Genomic DNA, 19072 nt, shown 5'->3' with positions numbered 1-19072 from the left:
GTGCATCCTGGGAATGTTCCCGATTCTGTCCACCAGAGGTCGCTGCCGTGATCCTCAGCGTCTACTGAGAGAGATTCTGAGACCCGGTAAATGACCAGCCTGCTTTTTTTCCTTTTTTTTTTGTGGGGGGGGGTTGATGAGCCGTGTGGGTCCGTGCTGACCAGCGGGACGAGCTCGTGTGCCTGACTTCCCACGTCATCCGGTCGGCGCGATGAAGTCTCGCGTTGAAGTGGAGCAGCGCGAAGCTGCAGGAGGAATCTCTAATTGCATCTGGAGCTCATGGAAATCTCATCTCCCGGCTAAATGCTCACGAGAGGGTCATCGTGGATCTGACGACGCGCGGCCTCTCAGTAAGTGAAGCGGATAATTGGCTGGAGCGCGCCAGAGACCGCGGTGCTGGCTGGATCGAGAGCTGAAGAGAGGTGTGAGTAGTGGGCAGCAGCGCCACCTGTTGGCCTCTGCCTCATCCTGCAGTTGTGCGTTCAAGTTTGTTAAAACTCTCATCAAAATGTAGATTTTTCGATTTTGCTTCCTCTCACGTACTAACAACCCTGCTATTTCAAGTTAGAGCTTTTATGGTTTCCAATATTTGATTAGAACGGCCTCATTCTTGATTGATTCGCCACGTGTTTGTGTTGGAACTCACTCCGCACGTCGTGTCTGAGCAGGAAAGAAACGCTGCTTTCACTTCACCAGCGATATGTTTCTGGCTGTTGCCTCTCACTTTGGTTGATTAAAGATACTGTAAACAGATTACAGCGGAGGACCGAGTCTTCCCTCTGGATGAACCTCCACGCCTCTCCCAGGTCAGAGATGGTGACGCGTTATCTTCCTCCTGTCTCTGAGCCGCGTCTCCTCTCGGACTCGCCTCTGTCTCACCGACGGTTGTCGCGCCGCCTCTCACCTCAGGGCCCTCCGCTGGCCTCCGTCTTGTCAGGCTCAAGCTCCTCTGAACTGAGTTGCTGTGGTGTGTGGTTTACATTAAGAAAAAAAATTTAATATTCTCGCAATGCACATTTGAAGAACATTGGGGATTACAACAATTGGAAAACACATTGATTTGTGAATAGTTTGGACTGAAATTACTGTAATGTAAACAATAGTCTGGACAGTTGCTGCAGAAGTGCTGGTTCTCTGCTGTTAAATAGCGTAAACTAAAGCAGGAAAACAATGCATTTTCAAGTGCCATTATTGTGATGACGGGAGGCTCGGTGTCCCCCCTCAGGCACCCATATCTGCTTGCATCCTCTCAGATCTGAATCTGTTGCGAGTCTCGCGCTCTCCTTCTGTTGCCCTGCACATTCTCTCTCCGCTCTTTCGTTGATCTCATCCATCTCTCCCCCTTTCCTCAACCTTTCTTTGTAGCTTTCTCAAACCTTCACTCGCCCCCCAGGGCCCCCCCGGCGTCATCTTTCTCCAAGTGTTTAATAATTTAAGGTCGTGTCTGATGAAGAATGACCCGACAGTCCGGTTAAAGAGAAGCGATGGCATCCGTTCAGTGATAACGGATTGAAATCTTGAAGGTTCTACAGTGGTCCGTAGTAGTCGTCGTAAGGTTCTCTGTAGTTGGTGGTCTGCGGGCGAGGGATGGTGTAGTCCCTCTCCGGGTCAAGCTCCTGCAGCAGGGGACAGAGACTTAACTGTAGCTCCAGACGACTGAGAGCTGAGAGGCGGGGTCATGAAGGAGGTCCTTACTCACTGTCATGGAGAGTCCCGGCTCGTAGGGCGACCTCAGCGACTGCTCGGGTCTCCTGCCTGAGACAAGACAAGTCAGCGCACGGAGCTGGGGAAGAGGTCCCTGGGCATCTAACCTCTGAGGTTCTCAGCCTCGTTCTCGAAGCTTCCGTTCTCCTTCCCCTCCCTGGGGCTCTCCAGTCCAGAGACGTCAGCGCTGGGGCTGGTCCACCCGGCGAAGCTGAGGGGGGCGTCCTTGGCATTGGCCTCCCCCCGGCAGAGGAAGGCCACCTGGATCAGCCCGTGACCCAGCAGCAGCACCCAGCCGTTGGTCACCAGGGCCAGGCTGAGCACCGGGTCGTCCCACTGCGGCCGGCGGCCGACCTCCGGATTGCCCCAGGTGACCATGGTGATCCAGGCCACCCAGATGCAGACAGAGAGGAAGAGGGTGAGGCAGAGCAGGGCGGCCTGCTGCCGGCTCTGCAGGTGCGTGCTGCCGGTGTAGCTGTAGCTGTAGGTGCAGCAGGCGCGGCGGCAGTAGTGCAGGGCCAGGAGCAGAGCCACTGCCAGGAGGCACATCACATAGATCTGCAGCATGACAAACTCTTCCGGAGAGTAGGAGCAGGGCTTCTGGTCCCGGAGCAGCACCAGCATCAGCCACTCCACCGCGATGATCACCTGCACCACGAAGAGTCCCAGCGCCACCGCCGGCTCGCCCCACCCTCGGGTGGCGGCGAAGCCCAGCAGCGCCAGGCAGCGCGCCAGCAGGCAGGAGAAGGCCAGTGAGAAGAAGACCCCGAAGAGGAAGAGTCTGGTGGGGCAGGTCTGAGGCGTGAGGCGGATGATGAAGGCGAAGGTGATGGCGAAAATCCCGGCGGTGCCGAACAGGAACATGGACATGGAGGCCACCATCCCGCCGATGCCGCTGCGCTGGCGCTTGGAGGAGATGCAGCGCAGCGTGGACCAGACCAGCAGACCCAGGAGGAGGACCAGGCTGAAGAGGAACCCTGAGGAGGCCAGCGTCTCCAGGACGATCCCCCAGACGGCCCTGCGGTCACACAGGTACCGGTAGATGGGGTTCAGGTTTTTCCCGCATCCCGGGACTCGCAGCGAGGCGTTGGTGGACGGGTTTGTGGAGTTCTCCGTGGAAGCAGAGGAGCTGCCGTTGGTCAGTTGACCGGAGCCGCTCAGGGGGCCACAGAGGAGCAGGAGCAGGGGCAGCAGGCCGGGCACGCCGCCAGCCATGGTCGCAATCCACACGTTTAGAGTCCTGAAAACATCTGAAATTAGACTGGGAAGGAGAGCAGCAGGAACGTGCCGGGACACGAGCGAGAGGTTTGGGGATCACGTCAGAGCCGATGTCCGTCAGACTGAAGCAACACTCCTGAGACTCTGCGCGTGTGGACAGGCGCTAGTCTGAGTTCAGTCCTGATCTTGTCAAGACTGGTCTCCTGGCCTCCGAGTGCCGTTGTCTCACCACTCCATGGCAAAACACTCGAGCTGTCGAACACTCGCTGGAGGAACTCGCCTGCCTGTCGTCACGCGGCTGACAGCCAGTCGTATCTTGAAAATCCACTTTAGGCGTGTCCCTGACTTCAGCTTAAGCTCGGTGCACACCTCGCTCTGTAACCAACTCACAACCGTCCAACGTGACTTTCAGAGGGATGGCGACTGAGTGTCTCCTGAGTTAGGTCACATGACTCAGTTTGAGGAGCTGCTGAAAACCAGTGAGTGTCATTATAAAACTGCCCAGTCAGCTGTGACGGCGCCCTCTATGTTATTAGCACCCAGTGTTTTCCATCCTGGCCCTCAGGTCCTGCGTAGCTACTTCAGGTGGCATCACAAAGGGAACACGACGGAGCAAGTTTTGAAAAGCGTGTCCCAGATTCCTGACTCACCTGTCTTCAGGTCCGGGTCTTCAGGTGCAGCGCGGCGCCTCACCTCTGCTCCTCAGGACGGTCCATGTCGCTGCAGAGGAAGGCTGTGAACTGACGGGAAGGCGACACCTTCTCTCTCTCTCCTCCTGTGTGTGAGGGTGAGGCTCACACACACACACACACACACACACACCTGAGGGTGATGAGGCCTCCTTGCTCTCCTCCCTTTCCACTGGAATTTCACTTCCCAGATGACGTGTGCCTCACCTGGATCAACCAGTGTGTCGTGCTCCTGTCACAGGGAGAGATTCTGGAACAGACTCACCCTGTCATCAGTGGAGCAGGGCCTGCTGTTCCCATAGCGACGACTAAAGTCCAAACAGTTGTGGCGGTGGTGCCGTTCTTCTGGAGCAAGTCGGTGTGTGCCCAGGCACGCGCGGGCTTGGGGCGTGTCCTCCAAGGCTCCGCAACTGGAGGCACGCCACTGGATCTTAATCCTCTGCAGAGCGTTTCAGCGATCCAGGAGTGACGGACAAAGGTTCTGTGGGTTCGGATACTTGACGCCTGACAAACCTGACATGACTCGCAGGAGCTCGGCGTGTTTACCAGCCGGAGTCTGGGAAGTTTGATCAGGGTGGAGCTGACTTTGTCTCTGACTCACTCCTCATGATCAGTCTGTCAAGTGTTGTATTTGTTCATTGCCTCTTGATATTTTTCCCTCCAACTGTATCGAGCCAGTTCTTCTCCACTTCAGCCTTCCTCTTCAGATCCTCTCCACTGTTGATAAAACCGAGTGTCATCTGCAAACACCACATGCTCCATTTGTTCTGGCACCTCATGGATATCATTTATGGCAAGAACCATTTGGGTCCCAGATCTGAGCCTTGAGGCACTCCACGTTCTAGCTCTCTTTTAACCTACATGCCCTGCTGCCTCCTGCTCAGTCTGCTTTTCATCCGACCTTTTGCTGGGCTCATTCAGCAGTTTGTTTGTCTAAGAATGTATCTCACTGCTGCGAGTATTTTGGAGAGCTGAGGCGATTGACAGACGCTGGTCTGTAATTTCTCAGTTCACCGTGTCCCGGGAGATGACCTTTGCAACCTTCATCCCATCCGGAAATGTTGCAGTTTGTAGTGAGAGTCACGGTTTGTAGTAAACTTGCTCTTGAGTTTCACCCAGCAAGTGCAGACAAAATGTTCCTCCACAAAATCTTGTTTTCCATTGATCTTTTTATCTCCATACTTGTTGAAAAGTAATATTTGTGTCTCATCATAGTCTCGCAACACTGTATAACAAGCGACTGAACACGTGCACAGAAAAATATGACCTCCAGGTGGCGCCCTGTCAAACGAATCCATCATGAATGGCTTTTTTTGGTCCACGGCTCTTGACACCTGCTCCCCTTACCTCGACTTTTGACCTGTAGGGGGCAGTGTGAGCTCACAATTGTGACCGTAACTTTGTGACTTTCTGGTCATTCCTTGATTGACTCAACACCTGGTGGCTGGCATTTTATATGGTTTATGAAAGTCCAATGGAAGAGCTCAGCCTCTTCTGTTATGAAATGTCAGGCGGCCAGCACCTGCACGTGTGTAACATGTTGAACTGGTTGAGCTTGTTATTTTCAACGGCAACATTTGAATCGACACCTTTGTTGTTGTTTCTTGTTGATGAGATGAGATCGCATTCATATCTGACACTTCCTACTTCATTGTCAAGTATAAGTGTAAGTCATGGAATAGACAGAATACGCGCATATACATATATTCCAAATAAATTGGGAAAAAATGCAAATAATAAGAATACATTCATGGAAAAAAAATAAATTCAAAACATGAGAATGTAAGAAAAAAGCAATATTTTCGATGTATTTTTCAGTTTTCTTTTTAGCATCTTGGGTCATCTTGAGTGACTTGAAGTAGGTGACAGACAAAGACAATGATGTAGTATTTCCATTCCATTTACAGCAGTGGATGTGGTATTCACTTACAGTGTCAGATATCTCCCCACGAAGACTGGTTATGTAACAAATGACAGCTAAGTATGTGAGATACAGAAGGTTTTTAATGATATCCTGTCATGTATCTTCCAGTGTGGACAGCTAAAGAATAATTGTTTCTTCAGGGGAAGAACAAAAAGTGCAGTTTCCTACATCAAAACTGAATACTTTTTTTGAAAGTGTTTGGCGCTTCAGGTGGAGAAAAGACAGCAGAGCCATTAAAATAAAGACTTTTATTGCAGCTATTAGGGCGAAGGAGCCGTAAGTGCCGAGTGGCTCTTGCGCCACAGAACATTTCCTCTAGGAGCAGCGAGAACAGCGCTAGTGAGAGAACATTTAGGACCTTCCTCCTCCGCAGACACCTGAGTGTGGAGGCGCACACTCTCCTCTCCACAGGTGTTGACACGCGACCGGCCGACCAGAGCAGCAATGACAGAGCAGGGAAGTAAAAAAGTGACAAAGTATTTACACGACAGCTAGAAGCAAAGCTAGAGCTGCTGACATCCATCGCCGCGGGGCGAGAGATCGGGGGGGAGCGAGGTGAGAGAGGGGAAGGGGAGGAGCTACGTTAGCTGGAGGGAGGAGGGCGGTTTCTCGTCGTATCAAGTATAGATATACTGCACTCAGTATGATATGATAATAATATATAAATTAAGACATGATTCTTCCACGCAGTGGAGAGGTAGACAGACGAGAGGGCCTTAGGGGGCGTGGCCTGTCTTATCATGGCGTGCCACGGTGAGGAGCAGAAGGCAGGAGAGGGCGAAAGCGCGGACAGGTGCGGCACCTTTAGATGATGCCGTATTTGGCCAAGTCGCTGAGCTCCATGTCTCCGAATGCCTCCCATGGGCAGACCACTGTGATGTCGGTGCCCAGACCCTCCATGCCGGGGATGTCGTCACCAAACCTGGAAAGAGAGGAGGTATTAATGACCGCTAAGAAGGGGCGGGGTCGTCCGACGTACCCCTTCTGGCCTGGCTTGGGAGCCTTGCTCTTGAAGGTGCGGGTCTGCCTCTGCTTGAATTTGGGGGGGCCCTTCTTGGGGGTGGTGGGCCCGGTGACGCCGTTGTTGGCCAGTGCGCTTCCTGCAGGGGGGCTGGCGTTCATGTCTGCGAGGGTCTGTGGAAGAAGGGCGTCAAGAGTCAGGCTGGCCTAATCCCCTGGTCAGAGAGGATTATCCTGGCCAGGTAAACAGGCCAGATTAGCTGTAATCCCGCTCTGATCCAACGCCTGCATTCCACATGTGATGCGGACCATCAGTAGATCACAGATTAGCCATGAATAAAAACAACTGGGGTCAAAGCTAATCCCTCACAGCCACCTGATGATGTAACTGGCTGCAGGTCACCTGCTCTGGCAGTAGAGGTCACTGCGGTGCTCGGAGACTTAGCCATCTGTTGAGGAGTCAATCCGCTTTCCTCACACCTGCGCCCTCGTGCTTCACCCAAACTTCGCCATCCTGCCTGAGCGAGCCACATCTTTTGAAAAGCCTCATGACACTCAAGTTCATTGTCCGTCTCTTGAAGTCTCCTGCCAGCTGTTCCTCTGCTTCTCTGAGCTCACAGTCAAAGCCATTTTACAGCGATAAGCTTGACCATGTTGTCGAACTCTGGAAGGAAGCTAGACTCCCTGACTCCAGGTTTCACTGCCACGACTGAGATTCCCTTCCTGACCTGCTCCTGCCGCGGCGCCTCAGTCAGTGCCGGTCCTCACCTGTGGTCGCAGATGTCCCTGGTCTGCGGCTCTCGTCTGGGCTCTTGTCTCGGCTGCGGGCTCCGCGGTGCTTCTCCTGGAGGTTGTGCTGGCCGCAGTCGGGGCGAGGCCTTTATACCCCACGCCTCTAATCCCCTCAGCCTCCGATTTCCAGTCACATGATCAGTGAGAGAGGTCAGCCAAGCGCCCCCCCCCCGCTTCCCTCCTTGTTTCCATCCTCACCCGCCCTGGACGGTGGATAAGATGCTCTTCCCAGGTGGACCAAGTCAGAGATCATTCTGGAAAGACATGATCTGGATTATCCTGCTGAGGCAAATGATCTGTTCCCCGAGGACAACAACGTGCCTGCCGTGTTAGCGGCCCATGTGAGCCATTGTGTTTACCTTCTTTGTCCAACACTTCACGTGTCCCAGCCATCTGGCCTCTCTAACCTGGCCGTGCAGTCACTCACTACCTTCATCCTTTGGCTCTTCTGTCTGTCTGCACAGGTCCCACCCTGCCTGCACTCTGTTCTTTGCCTCCTTCATCTCGATCCTTTTGATTGATCACAAAAACCTCTCACCAACTCATCCTCCACCTTCTCTGAACTCATTACAGATTACATTTCTGTGTCTCAGTTCAACTCATGGTCATTCATGAGGACCTCTCAGGGTCTGCAGCAGGGCTGGACCGTTCTTTTGGCACAGTGATACGACTTGTGCTGCCAAAGTATTTGATCTTAGTTTTGCACTGCTCACTTGCTGTGTGTGTGTCATGTCCAGCTCAGTGTTTCGGGGTGTTTGAAATGACGCCAAGCCTTTGCAGGAGACGGAGCATGTAGATGCTCCTTCTCCACCATCTTTGTTTTGGTATTCCAGTCTTTTTTAAGTAGAAAAAAAAATTTGCAACATCTTAAATCGATTTTGAATCATAGCAACTGAGAACCATGATTCTCATGTGAATTCATTTTGGGACCCCCTACTCTTTAGCGCCCCCTACACAACAGTCAGTTCAGCTCAGGCTAGAAAACTCTGGTCGGTCCCTTCATCACGTTGCTCTCTACAAAACTTTTAATAAACTTGAACCCCGACTTGAGATGCACCAGATCCACTGAGGGAGACCCTGGAAAGCGACGGTGTTAAACTTGTGTCTGTGTGTTAAGTCTGCACACACACACACACACTTGTCCATGACCAGGAGCCTGACCCGAGTGAGGGCAGCGAGGGACTGGTCCAGGCAGGAAATGATGCTGCAGGATTGAGGTTGGTGGTCGCGACCCAGATTGTATGTCAGTGTGTCACTTCATGCTTCTGCCGTCTGCTGCCATTGACACTAATACGTGGCTGAGTAATGAGCTTATCGCAGCGTTGAGACTCGCACCTGAGCGGCTTGTTGAGGCGGCGTCCTGTGAACTGGCCTGACACTCGACGCAGCGCCCAGTTTTGAGGTGGCACGGCTATACAGGGCTGCCTGCACCAGTTCTCTGGCTATAAGCAGCAGAGCCCTCCAGCTGGGGACGGATGATTTGAAACCCTCACTGGTTCACCTCACACCCTGAGGTCTTCAATGACGCTCAGATAAGTGAGTCTCTGTGTGTGAGATCTGAAATCTCGTAGCTCCTGCTGCTGCAGGCAGGGATCAGGATGTGGTTTGCTCCACTCTGCTGTGTCTCCAGTGCAGCTCTGGCTCAGGTTCTCTCAGCCTGGAGACCAAACATTTGTCCATGAAGAGACGCCTCCTAAGCTGATAAGCCTGCGTTGAAGAAAACAGTTTCCAGTTAAGATCAACGTGGAGTTGTTTGTTAGAAAGACCCGAGCATCTATTTGGTCTGAGTGAGGTCGTCTGCAGCGCCATGGTCTCAGACGCTTCCTGATCCCACCCAGACGCACTCACAGTGACCCCTGGGAGAGGTCATGGTGTGCACCGCCTCATGACTTCAGTGCTGCTGAAGTGGGTTATGGTGGGTCCAACCAAGTGTAGTTTGGACTGAAGCCAACTGTGCAGCCTGTGTGGTACCTGGATGTCACACTCATCACCTCAGAGGACGGACTCCACATGTCTGGTGTCACCAAGAGCGAAGCTCTGGAACTGTTGGGCAGGTGTGCTTCACATGATGCTGACCAATGCTGCCAATCGAGAGTCTCCCGCTGTTTTTGAAGCGGCAGGTTCACATTTTTGGCTCAGAGTTTGGAGGTGGAACATTTTCATGAGTGTGTCTTACGTAAGAGTTTCAGGATCTTGGCCGGTGACGTTTCTCTGAAGGGCAGATTGACCCGAATCTTATCACATGAGCTTAAAGCCAATGCCGTCATGGAGCAAGTCCGAGTCCTCGCTGAAGCTGAGGAAGTGGCTGTTGGGCCACTTGAGGTCTTGATGTGTCACAGCCAGGAAATGATGATAAAAATAACATTGATCCAAACCTCCACCTGCCCACTGTTGCATGTTGACAAGCTGACACTTCTTTGAAAAAAAATCCTGATCTCTTAGTTTGGCCACTATTCAGTCCCCCCCGGTTGAGCTGAAGCCATATGTGACGCCAAACGCTCACATTTGCCCACAAATATTGCCACCAAGGGTCGTGACTCGGACATGAAGGATCCTGAATCCTAAACGTCCAAATTCCCATGATTGAAACGTAGAAAGTAAAAAGCGGAACTGACTAGTGCAGCGTCACCCGAACACTGTACGGGGTGGACATAAACAAACATGGCCGACCTCCAGATCCATCTCGCTCCAGGCTGTTTCTGACATCTCAACCCTGTGGAACAGATCAGAAGCTACTGCTTTAATTGTCTGTATTAATGAGACGTTGAACAACAAACATCAACCCGTTACCTGTCAGACTCCGCCCACCCAAACGTCTATCAGTCTCCGGAACAAAACAACCATCGTACAACTCCCCGGAAACTACTGACGGAACATCGTAATAAAAAGTATTCCCTTATTTCATCAGAATTTAGAATTGAAATATTCACTGCTTTTGTGCCAGTGGAGCATATTTGATGGAAATCATTGCAGCCTGGAGCCTTTTTTAGGTTAAAAAGGTTTTAGGTTTTAGGCCTTTTTTTCATCGTGTTGTTCCAGAACCATAAATGATCTTTGAACTTTCAATGCAAATTCAAACATGCCTCAAAATCAGGCATTTTCGGTCGCAACAGTCAATAAAAAAGTCAGACTATTTAAAGCCACTGCCGATCACAGAGCTACGGTTGGCGCTCCTACAGTCATGGCCGCCGTGCACGCCAGCTCTCTGCTCTCTGTCTCACGGCACCAGCCTTCCTGCAGGCGCTTCCTCCTTAACCATTTTTGGATTCACTTTTTTACCATGCTCACTATTTTCGGGTTTCACCGAACCCAAACAATGAGCAGAGAGTCTGGAATGTGGAGAATCAGCAGCCAAGTGCTCCTGAGGCTGCTGGGAGTTTTGTCAGCCGACGGACCACAAACCAAACTGCGGCCGTGTGAGAGTGTTTCAGATGGTCAATGTCTCTTACTTTTATGGTGCTTTCCAAGCTTTATTCAGCAGCCGGACCGTTGCCCCAAGTCACCGGTTCACACTGACGGCAGTAGGCTGCGATGCAGCGAGACATCAGGAGCAGTGTCTTGCTCAGGGACACAAACAAAGTGTCAGGAGCTTGAACCAGCAACCTGGTTCTATCTGAGCTTGGTCTTTATAGGTTCTCAGTGTGAGGCCGAACACAAACAAACCATGAGAACAAAGTTATACGGGCCAAATCCTTGTTGGTGCCAGAGGTCAGAGAAGGATGTCCATGCTGGATGTAGACTCATCTGACCACGAAGCTGTTGACCCTAAATGAGACCACAGCAGACCTGGACAACAGGGGACTCTGGTTATCGCTGGCAGGTTTCATGAGTCTGGATTTCTGTGGCACCCAAGAGCTGAGCACACTGTCACTGACTGAATGTTGATGAGCCACTTGACTCTTCTCCAGACCATGATGCTGTCTTTCAGTTTCTTGGTTCGGTTCAGTGGAGCTGCACACATTCAGAGAAGCTGATGCACTGAGAGAGTTCCAGAGGTGACCACAGGAGGCAGCAGAGAGCAGCTCTCATCTGAGCGTCAGCACTTCGGGCCGCTTTGGACGAAGACACTTATTGGATTGATGAGATCAGCCTGGTCTTCATGGAGGAAGAGACTAATGGGATCTTGCTAAAGTAGAAAGCCTGACGCAGTTGTGACTCACATGCTGGATTGATTCGTGGAAATGCTTTGAACTTGAGTTGCAACACGACTGCTTTTAGCTTTGGCCTTTTGACTTGTTGGGTTGGGTTGTCTGACATTGTCAGTTTCAACAGGTGAGAATCTGTTGTGGCTTTTAGCGTCCAAAAATCACGAGAGGGTCATTGAAACTTGAGCTTTGAAACCAAGTTTCCACTGAGGACTCCCCCTGCTGGCAGGAGGACCAAGCCTCACCATGACCTCCTGTTTCTTGGTTTGTAAGCCAAGTATCCCACACACTGCAGAGGCAGAAGTTCTCTTCTAGTCCGACTTCCTTCCAGCTGTGCGCAACATGAGAGCACGGTTGTTTAAACCTTCACTGCACGACCGTAAAACTGCTGCCTGAGTCTCATTAATGCACTTTTGTTTACGTCCTCCCTCTGCTGTGCGGCTGGATTAACGCCTTGTTTCCATCTCGCGGTGAAATCCTGGCTCCTGCTGAGTCTCTAACCAGTGACGCTGCGATCACTTCAGATCGCTGCTAAAAATACCAGATTAACTCGTCGCTCTCTATAAGGAGCGTGGCACGATCAGCACTTTCCTTTTCTGATCACCCGCTTCATTTCATCACATTAACATGGAGTGTGTCCTTGTTTCTTCTAAAGTCAAAGGCAGACGAAGGCAAAATTTATCATCGATATTGAGAATATTTGTATGAAATTAAATCTGTATAGCAATATTTGAAGAACATAACATCATAAAAAAATGGTCACAGGATAGTCACAAAACTGAAGTTAAATTTAACTTCAATTTAAATGTTTTTTTTTCATCTGTTCTTTAGTCTCAGTCGCTTCCCAAGACAAAAGGGCCACAGATTTCAGCTCTCTGTGATCAGCAGCAGGAACATGTCCCTCAGACGATCAGACCTGCTGAAGCGTGGCACCGCAGGGCCCAAGGAGGCGACGGCAGGAAGCAGCCGAGAGTGACGAACACTCCTGTGTTGTTGCAGTCGGACCCAGGTCAGGAAGTGTGCAGGAGAAGAGGCGCTGCAGTTGCTTTCTGAGGGTCCCTGAGGAAGCTTCTATGAGACTAATGGAGGGAACGTGGACATGTGACGGGCTCCATAATTAGAATGTTTCGCAGTGTAGTTGTCAGCTAATGTTCAAATCTCACTGCAGCTCCAGAGTGGAAACCAGGAGCTGTGCTCACCCCACCGTCCCCAGAACTATGTTGATGAAGCAGCAAATGTATTGGATTTTTAAGATGAACTGGAACATTCATACGCTTTATTGAGTTTGAGTTATGTAAAATAAATGATATGAAATTGTAATAATTGGAGACATTTTTCGTATTTTTTGATTTCATCAAAACGTATTTATTCAAAAGTTTAGACCAGTGATTCCCCTGTGGGGCCCACAAGCGCCTCCTAGAGGGCGGTTAAAAGTATTTTTGTTTGACACCTTTGGGCCGCGAGACCCTCAGTTCTAATACATGAGCCACAAATGCTGGCAGTAGTGTGTCTCTAAATTGACTTGCCAAGCTGCAGCTCTATCATCTACTACTATGTTCTAAGTTCTTGAAAAGAAAAAATGATCAAGAAAGTAATGTCGCCCCCAACAGTAAAAATTGTTCATGAAAGCAGTTTTAAAAATTAATGAGAGCGTTTTATTTACTTATATCATCTTTGGAATTTTAATAAAATACATGATTTTTTGTTATGATGTTTAGGTTTTATTGTATTTATTTTATTCAGGTTTTCCAATTTTTCTCAACACTTTGCATCAAGCATATATTTTTCTTTTTTCTTTAGTAAATTTGATGAACATGACTTGCACCTGGTTCTGCTGCTGGTTGGACTTTTCTATGACAAATATCTTTGCAATGATCATATTGTTTCACGTCATTTCACAAGGTTTCGGTTTGTTTACGTGTGAGTAGATTCAACATGGTTGTTGATCACAAATGAGTGATGAATCAGTTCTTTGACTTGAATGGGCCCCGGGGCCATTTCTTCTGGGAAAGGTGAGCCCCGAGATCAAAGAGGTTCAGAACCCCTGCTTTAGACTACTATCATGTACTTTGATGTTGTACCTGCTTTGTCCTGAGGGGGGCAGACGTGAGCTGCACTCAGCAGCCTGACAGGAGTGGCTCTGACCAGGGAAACAGCCGTTTGAAGTCCATGATGACACGGAATTGAAATTGACTGAGTGGAGCCCTCCCCCCTCAGAACCTGTCTCCAGGAGCTCTTCCAGGAAACCTCCAGCTCTGAAGCACCCGACCTTTCTTCATGTTCCCTCGAGGCCCACCGACTCTCTGCCAGGACCACGTTCCGCTCCACATTCCCACCGCGGAGTGTTTACTCAACACCTCGCTCGCAGTGGTGACTCTGGCCCGGGCCCGGCTGCACAGAGGAGCCTGTGGTCCAAGTTTTACTGCTTGTACACAATCCTCAGCACATTTACACCGTCACGCTCAGGCTGGAGTCGAGGCGATGAGTCGGTTCAAGAGAAGGAGAAGCTGTCCTCCAGGTCCACGGGCTTCTAGAGTCTGGCTCTGCCCCAGTCCAGGTCAGGTGACTCCATGAGTCCACATCCACCTGTGTCATAGGAGAACATTCTGGAGCGACTGTTGAGCCACCTGACCCCGGTCTGGACCTCTTGATCTCTGTATGTGTTTATATTGACACTAGCGTCAGGCAATATGGACAAGATGCTAGATGCTATTGAAGAAATATTAGAAATCATGTCAATAAATGGGTTTAGTCATATTCTGTTCTCCAGATCATGATACAAACTGTCAGTCCTTTGTCTTGTGTGATGAAAAACCTCACAATTCTCTCTCCTAAAATGCTTGTTTTCCATGGCCTTATTGAAGATGTCACTCATACTTTGAGGCTTTAGAATTTGTTGACGGTCCCTAACTGATGGCGGCTCGTAACATGAGCGCTGCCTGTGAGAGTGTGTCCGCGATCAGTGAACCCTAATGGGGACGCGGAAGAGGACGCCGCCGCCAATACCGGAGCAGAGCTCCGTCCAACATCCAACTATTTTCACCAGCACAGCGGAAGACCTGCATGTGTTGATGTGAACCTATGAGGATCACTCCATCTCATAAAATAAACAGGGATCCAGAGACTCAGGGTCGACCTGTGTCATGATCAAAGGTTCCCTGGAGTTAATCTGCTTCAAACTACAATGGTGAACCAAAGTCCACCACACTCTCCACAACTGTCACACGCCGGTGTCGGCTGTCAAACGCCGCGGAGCTGGAGAGCACGGCGCCGTCATGCTCTCGTCACGTGTGCAAGTCCAATTCAGCAAGTGAACCACGTGTTTATCACATTTATCGTGAGATGCAGAATTGTGTTTGGTGGTATATGGTGTACAATAAGTTATCGCCCGTCCCTAACAGACACCCCATCAGATGGCGCTGTCCTGGGTAGGCTGCGTTTTTTTCTGTGGGGCGCAGGCGATGAGGCACCTGTCAGTTTCTAGATGAGACCTAGATGGGGCCAAGTGTGGCCCCTGAGCCCTGCAGCGCTCCGCTCTCCCGACCAGTCAGCCGTTGGATCTGCAGTCACTGAATTATTGCTTAAATCTGCGACAGAAACGAGGCGGATTTTCTGTCTGGGGTGCGGTGCTGCGTCAGGAATGACGACCAGGAATGTGCCACAATCTGCCGCGCAGGTTGTTAAAGTTCCACCACAGAGCGGATTATTTCAGAATGACTTCAGCATGTTGATAATTGGGGTTAATCCAGGACGAATAAGAGGCGCACGCACGTGTCGCTGCGCCTGCTTCCTCGCCCACCTACTCGCTCAGGAATCTCTCACCCTCACGTATCAGCTGGAGCAGCAGACACAACAGACATGAAAGAGCCGATTCATGGACGTGTGCGGACTTGATGTCGCCGTGGAGACCAACTCTGCTGGTCACAGCCACTGCAGCAGCGTCTTGTGGAGTGCACCTCACAGTCGCGCCACTGAGGAGCTGGGGCTGTCAAACCAAGCTCACCATCCAAACTCTCCAAGACGTGAGTCAGGAGCCAGAGTGTGTGGGATGGAGCGGGTCCTGCCAGAGACGTGAGTCAAGACTCTCCGAGACTGTGATGTGAATTCTGTCGGGTGAGCGTCAACAAGACTTCACACGGAGTCAGGAGGATCAAACTGACTCCAGCAGACATGAGAGGTGTCTTTGGTGGAGAAGTGACGCTGGCGATCTCCATCAACCTGATCCAGTCTGTGACCTCGACAGACACGGGAGAGTTTCTGGTCACTCAGAGGAGTGACCCGGGCGCCGCCTGTCCAGATGAAGAAAACGGTTGAGCAGACACTTGACGGTTTCCTTCCACGTCTTCAGCTCCTTCTCATTCGTCTCTTGAGATGAAAGATGAAGCGGGTCAGTCCAGAATTCCCCCAATAAAAACACAAATCTTCCTTTAATCTGAGAGGAAAATCCCTCTTCATCCTCATCATCATCAGCCCCTCCCTGGTGTGGAAACAAACACTTCTCCGTCTCATCCTCCCTACTCCCAGAATCCTCCTGTGACACCCACTTCTCTCCGCTCTGACTCCAGTCGCGTCACAACACTGGCTTCCTTCCGCCTGTCATGGTCCTTCTCACCTGCAGGGTGAGCCAACCTGACCCCCGTCGCCCGGCCCCGCGCCTCCACTACCCGCCTCCGAGTGTTTATCTCCAGATCAGGTCTGGTTGGTGCTGACTCAGCTTGTTTTGGTCGCCCGACAGCGACTCAGTGTTCTGGTCTGCTGCAGAGTTACGTAACCCTCAGATAGGCAGCACAGAGGTGGTTCTGTGGACACGCCACTGGCTGATGCGGCGGAAATGTCGATCTGAGCCATGCAGCTGATGCAGAACTTGTTTGGAGTCTAAATAACTCGGCCAAGTTCTGAAGAGTGCGGCGGGACCTGCGGGTCACGGCTTGGCGGAACAGACTGCTTCTGTTCAGGCGCTGCAAGGGATTGTGGGAGGCAGCATTCCCCTCACAGCGCGGGTCACGGGGTCCAGGTGAGGAGCAGCCGCTCAGTGACTTCCCCCCAAATCTTCACTGTGAGCCTCATGGGTTTGATCTGCGATGACAGAAGTTCTGTGTCGGACTGCGGTCACACAAGTGAGCTGAGCCATGAGACACGGGTGGGACACAGGGGCAGCAACCACTGTAAAGAGGCCCAGACTTTCCTCTCCAGAATGACGCTTCTGCAGAAGCTCCGGGAAACCTCCTCCCTCTGGCTTGTCCCGGGTCTGGGCCCAGTTGGATCCCTCTCAATGTAGAGTCCCTCCCCGACGACCGAGGTGAGTTTAAGTCGCCATCAGTGTCATCTCCATGGATCATTAGATTGAGTTGAAGGTGATCACCTGGTTGGTTGCTCCCGTCCTCCGCGGCGCCTCCAGCTGGCAGACGGCTCTTGTGATCCCTTTCCTTCCACAAACTTAACTTGTTTTTCTCTCCTCGCCTTTTTGGCATGGTCTTTATTTTCGAGCGGCGGAGGAGAGAGTGAGCTCATGCTGCACTTCTGGAAAAGAGGGACGAGGGTGTGGGAGGGGAGAAGGGGGGGATGCCAGGGGTGAGGTGTATAAAAGCCGGCGTGTGTGAGGAACCAGAAGACCTGCATCACAGGACAATACTACTTTTCAAGACCAACTTCTCAGGTGAGTCCGAAGCTTCGTGTTTGTGACAGACTCACAGCATTTTGTCTGGCTGTAGTGTCACTGAGATTCTGCAGGAATGTTGAAGAGCCTCAGCCCTGGCCCCCAAGGAGATGGGACAGTTGCAGGGCCATAGATCCGGAACTTTTTTTAAATTTATTTTGGAAAAAACCTCACAAGAAATGTGTGGCTTCACAGGACCAGTCAGAGTCAGAGTCAGAGTGAGGGTGAGAGGTCAGAGGGACCTGGTCGGGTCTCAGCTGCTGCTCAGTCACATTCAGAAGTGCTAAACTTGTGCCTTGCTCATGAGCATGAGCTGAAACAAACCCTCCACAGAGGCCGTCTGTCAGCATTTAGCCTCGCTGAGAACATGAGTCAAAACATTGATAGAAATGAGGAATAAGTAACAAAAAGAACCACAGAAACACAGTAGTAAAATAAAAATAAATAATTTGGTTTAAAAATCAAAATAAAAATGAACTCTGATTTTATGTGGCATCGATGATGTAAAAATAAAATCGAGGGACCACACGAGTCAGCGCGTTTGAGTTATTGGTTTGAAAACCACTGTTGAGGGTCATCGAGTGCAGTAGCGACATCTGGCCACTGTGAGGCGCTAAAGTGTTCCGCCTCCGTCAGGTGAGGCGTTCCAAGATGATGAAGCTGCTCCAGCTGGTGGCGCTGTGTGCCCTGCTCTGCGTCTGCGCCTGCTACGGTGATGTGACTCACTCGCTCACTCACTCACGCACGCACGCACGCACGCACTTAGTTGTTCCTCACTGACTTGTTTCTGTCCTCAGATTCTCATGAGAGCTCAGAGTCGATGGAAGGTAACGTTCTTCATCCTGTTCCCGCCTCACTCTGTAAACAAGCCGCTTGGTCACGGGGCCACTTCCAAACCATTGTTCAGTCCATGCGTGTTTTCACCCGAGCAGTTCATCCAATGGCTTTCACAAATCAAATGGCAGAATGTTTCTGAAAATATTGAAACAGGTTTGTGTGTGATATTATAAGGCTAAGTTGGGGAAATGATCAGTAAAAAGTCGATTAAAACAAACATGTTGAGCTCAGAAACCAAGCGAATGAAGGGACACAATGATGACAAGTGAAGCAGTTGACGGACTGAAAACACTTCGGCACATACACCAAAGTGAGGAAGAAATTCTAAGTTGAAAAATGTCGTCCGAACTCGCTCGCTCGCCCTCGCGCGCCCTGGCTGGTGGCAAAGATCAGACCTGCGTCTCCAGACAGTCGTAACACTGTTTCCATGGCGTCGTGCGACTGAAGGGTCACGTGACGGCGGAGACCACAACCACAAGTTCGTTAGGAGCCGCGACTCTAATCCCTGCTGCCGTTTGATGGTTTCTTTAATGAGTCTTTTCCTGACGAGCGCTGTGCTGCTTCCAGACGTGTTCGTGACTCCAAACCGAGCCAACTCCTTCATCCGGCCGCGGCCTGCGACCCCCCTGACCCCCACCAGAGGCCACGCGTTCAACTACTACAACTTCGTGAGGTAAGGCAGCGAGCGCAGGCCTTTGAATCCCTGGCTGACACCTGACGCCACATCATCCAGGAAGATCAAGTCTCCGGCCGAGCGCCGCGCCGAGACCTGCGAGGACTTCTCGCCCTGCCGCTTCTACGCCTACCGCTTCGGGTACCAGCAGGCCTACCAGAGATTCTTCGCAGCCCGGAACCCTCCGCAGAGAGTGACCCTCGCCCGCCGGTACTGAGCCCTCGCCAGCGGCTCCGCCAACGCCTTACAACCCGTGTAACCTTCCTGCTTCCACCTTCCACTCCTGAACCATTTTCTACTGTTGTTTCACAGCTGTCTCTTAAATAAACCTTTGTTTTACTTAGTGTCGGGGAGTTTTCCATCACAAATACAGTCTGGATTTCAACTCAAAGCTTCATTCATCAGTGCTATCAAGTGTCAGTCTCTGATTCGCTCCAGTGTCACCTGAGCTCCTTCAACACCTCCGTCAAGTGA

At 51.1% G+C, this 19072-nt stretch overlaps 3 protein-coding genes across 6 annotated transcripts; 1 reads left to right on the top strand and 2 right to left on the bottom strand.

Moving 5' to 3' along the window:
• Positions 1-783: 783 nt before the first annotated feature.
• LOC128751537 (retinoic acid-induced protein 3) lies at positions 784-4175 on the bottom strand. 4 transcript variants are annotated; one of them, XM_053852622.1, is made up of 5 exons: positions 3745-4168; positions 3573-3642; positions 1812-2944; positions 1700-1755; positions 784-1616 (listed from the first exon to the last, which is right to left on the bottom strand). In XM_053852622.1, the coding sequence occupies exons 3-5, from the start codon at positions 2917-2919 to the stop codon at positions 1527-1529; spliced, it is 1254 nt and encodes a 417-aa protein (XP_053708597.1). In that variant the 5' UTR covers positions 2920-2944; positions 3573-3642; positions 3745-4168; the 3' UTR covers positions 784-1526. The 4 variants fall into 4 exon arrangements, with proteins under 4 accessions (XP_053708597.1, XP_053708599.1, XP_053708596.1 ...); XM_053852624.1 differs by having other exon boundaries at positions 1696-1755; positions 3573-4175; XM_053852621.1 differs by having other exon boundaries at positions 3573-4168.
• A 1593-nt stretch (positions 4176-5768) lies between these two features.
• On the bottom strand, positions 5769-7430 carry LOC128751538 (retinal cone rhodopsin-sensitive cGMP 3',5'-cyclic phosphodiesterase subunit gamma-like). The gene is made up of 3 exons (XM_053852626.1): positions 7264-7430; positions 6515-6669; positions 5769-6457 (listed from the first exon to the last, which is right to left on the bottom strand). The coding sequence occupies exons 2-3, from the start codon at positions 6655-6657 to the stop codon at positions 6340-6342; spliced, it is 261 nt and encodes an 86-aa protein (XP_053708601.1). The 5' UTR covers positions 6658-6669; positions 7264-7430; the 3' UTR covers positions 5769-6339.
• A 9587-nt stretch (positions 7431-17017) lies between these two features.
• mgp (matrix Gla protein) lies at positions 17018-18942 on the top strand. The gene is made up of 5 exons (XM_053851507.1): positions 17018-17088; positions 17725-17800; positions 17886-17915; positions 18493-18598; positions 18659-18942. The coding sequence occupies exons 2-5, from the start codon at positions 17740-17742 to the stop codon at positions 18813-18815; spliced, it is 354 nt and encodes a 117-aa protein (XP_053707482.1). The 5' UTR covers positions 17018-17088; positions 17725-17739; the 3' UTR covers positions 18816-18942.
• Positions 18943-19072: the final 130 nt, after the last annotated feature.

This window comes from Synchiropus splendidus, chromosome 19 (genome assembly GCF_027744825.2).
Source record: "Synchiropus splendidus isolate RoL2022-P1 chromosome 19, RoL_Sspl_1.0, whole genome shotgun sequence".
Taxonomy (NCBI): Eukaryota; Metazoa; Chordata; class Actinopteri; order Syngnathiformes; family Callionymidae; genus Synchiropus; species Synchiropus splendidus.
The sequence above is the reverse complement of the archived record's forward strand: the minus strand, read 5'-3'. Positions and strand labels throughout refer to the sequence as shown.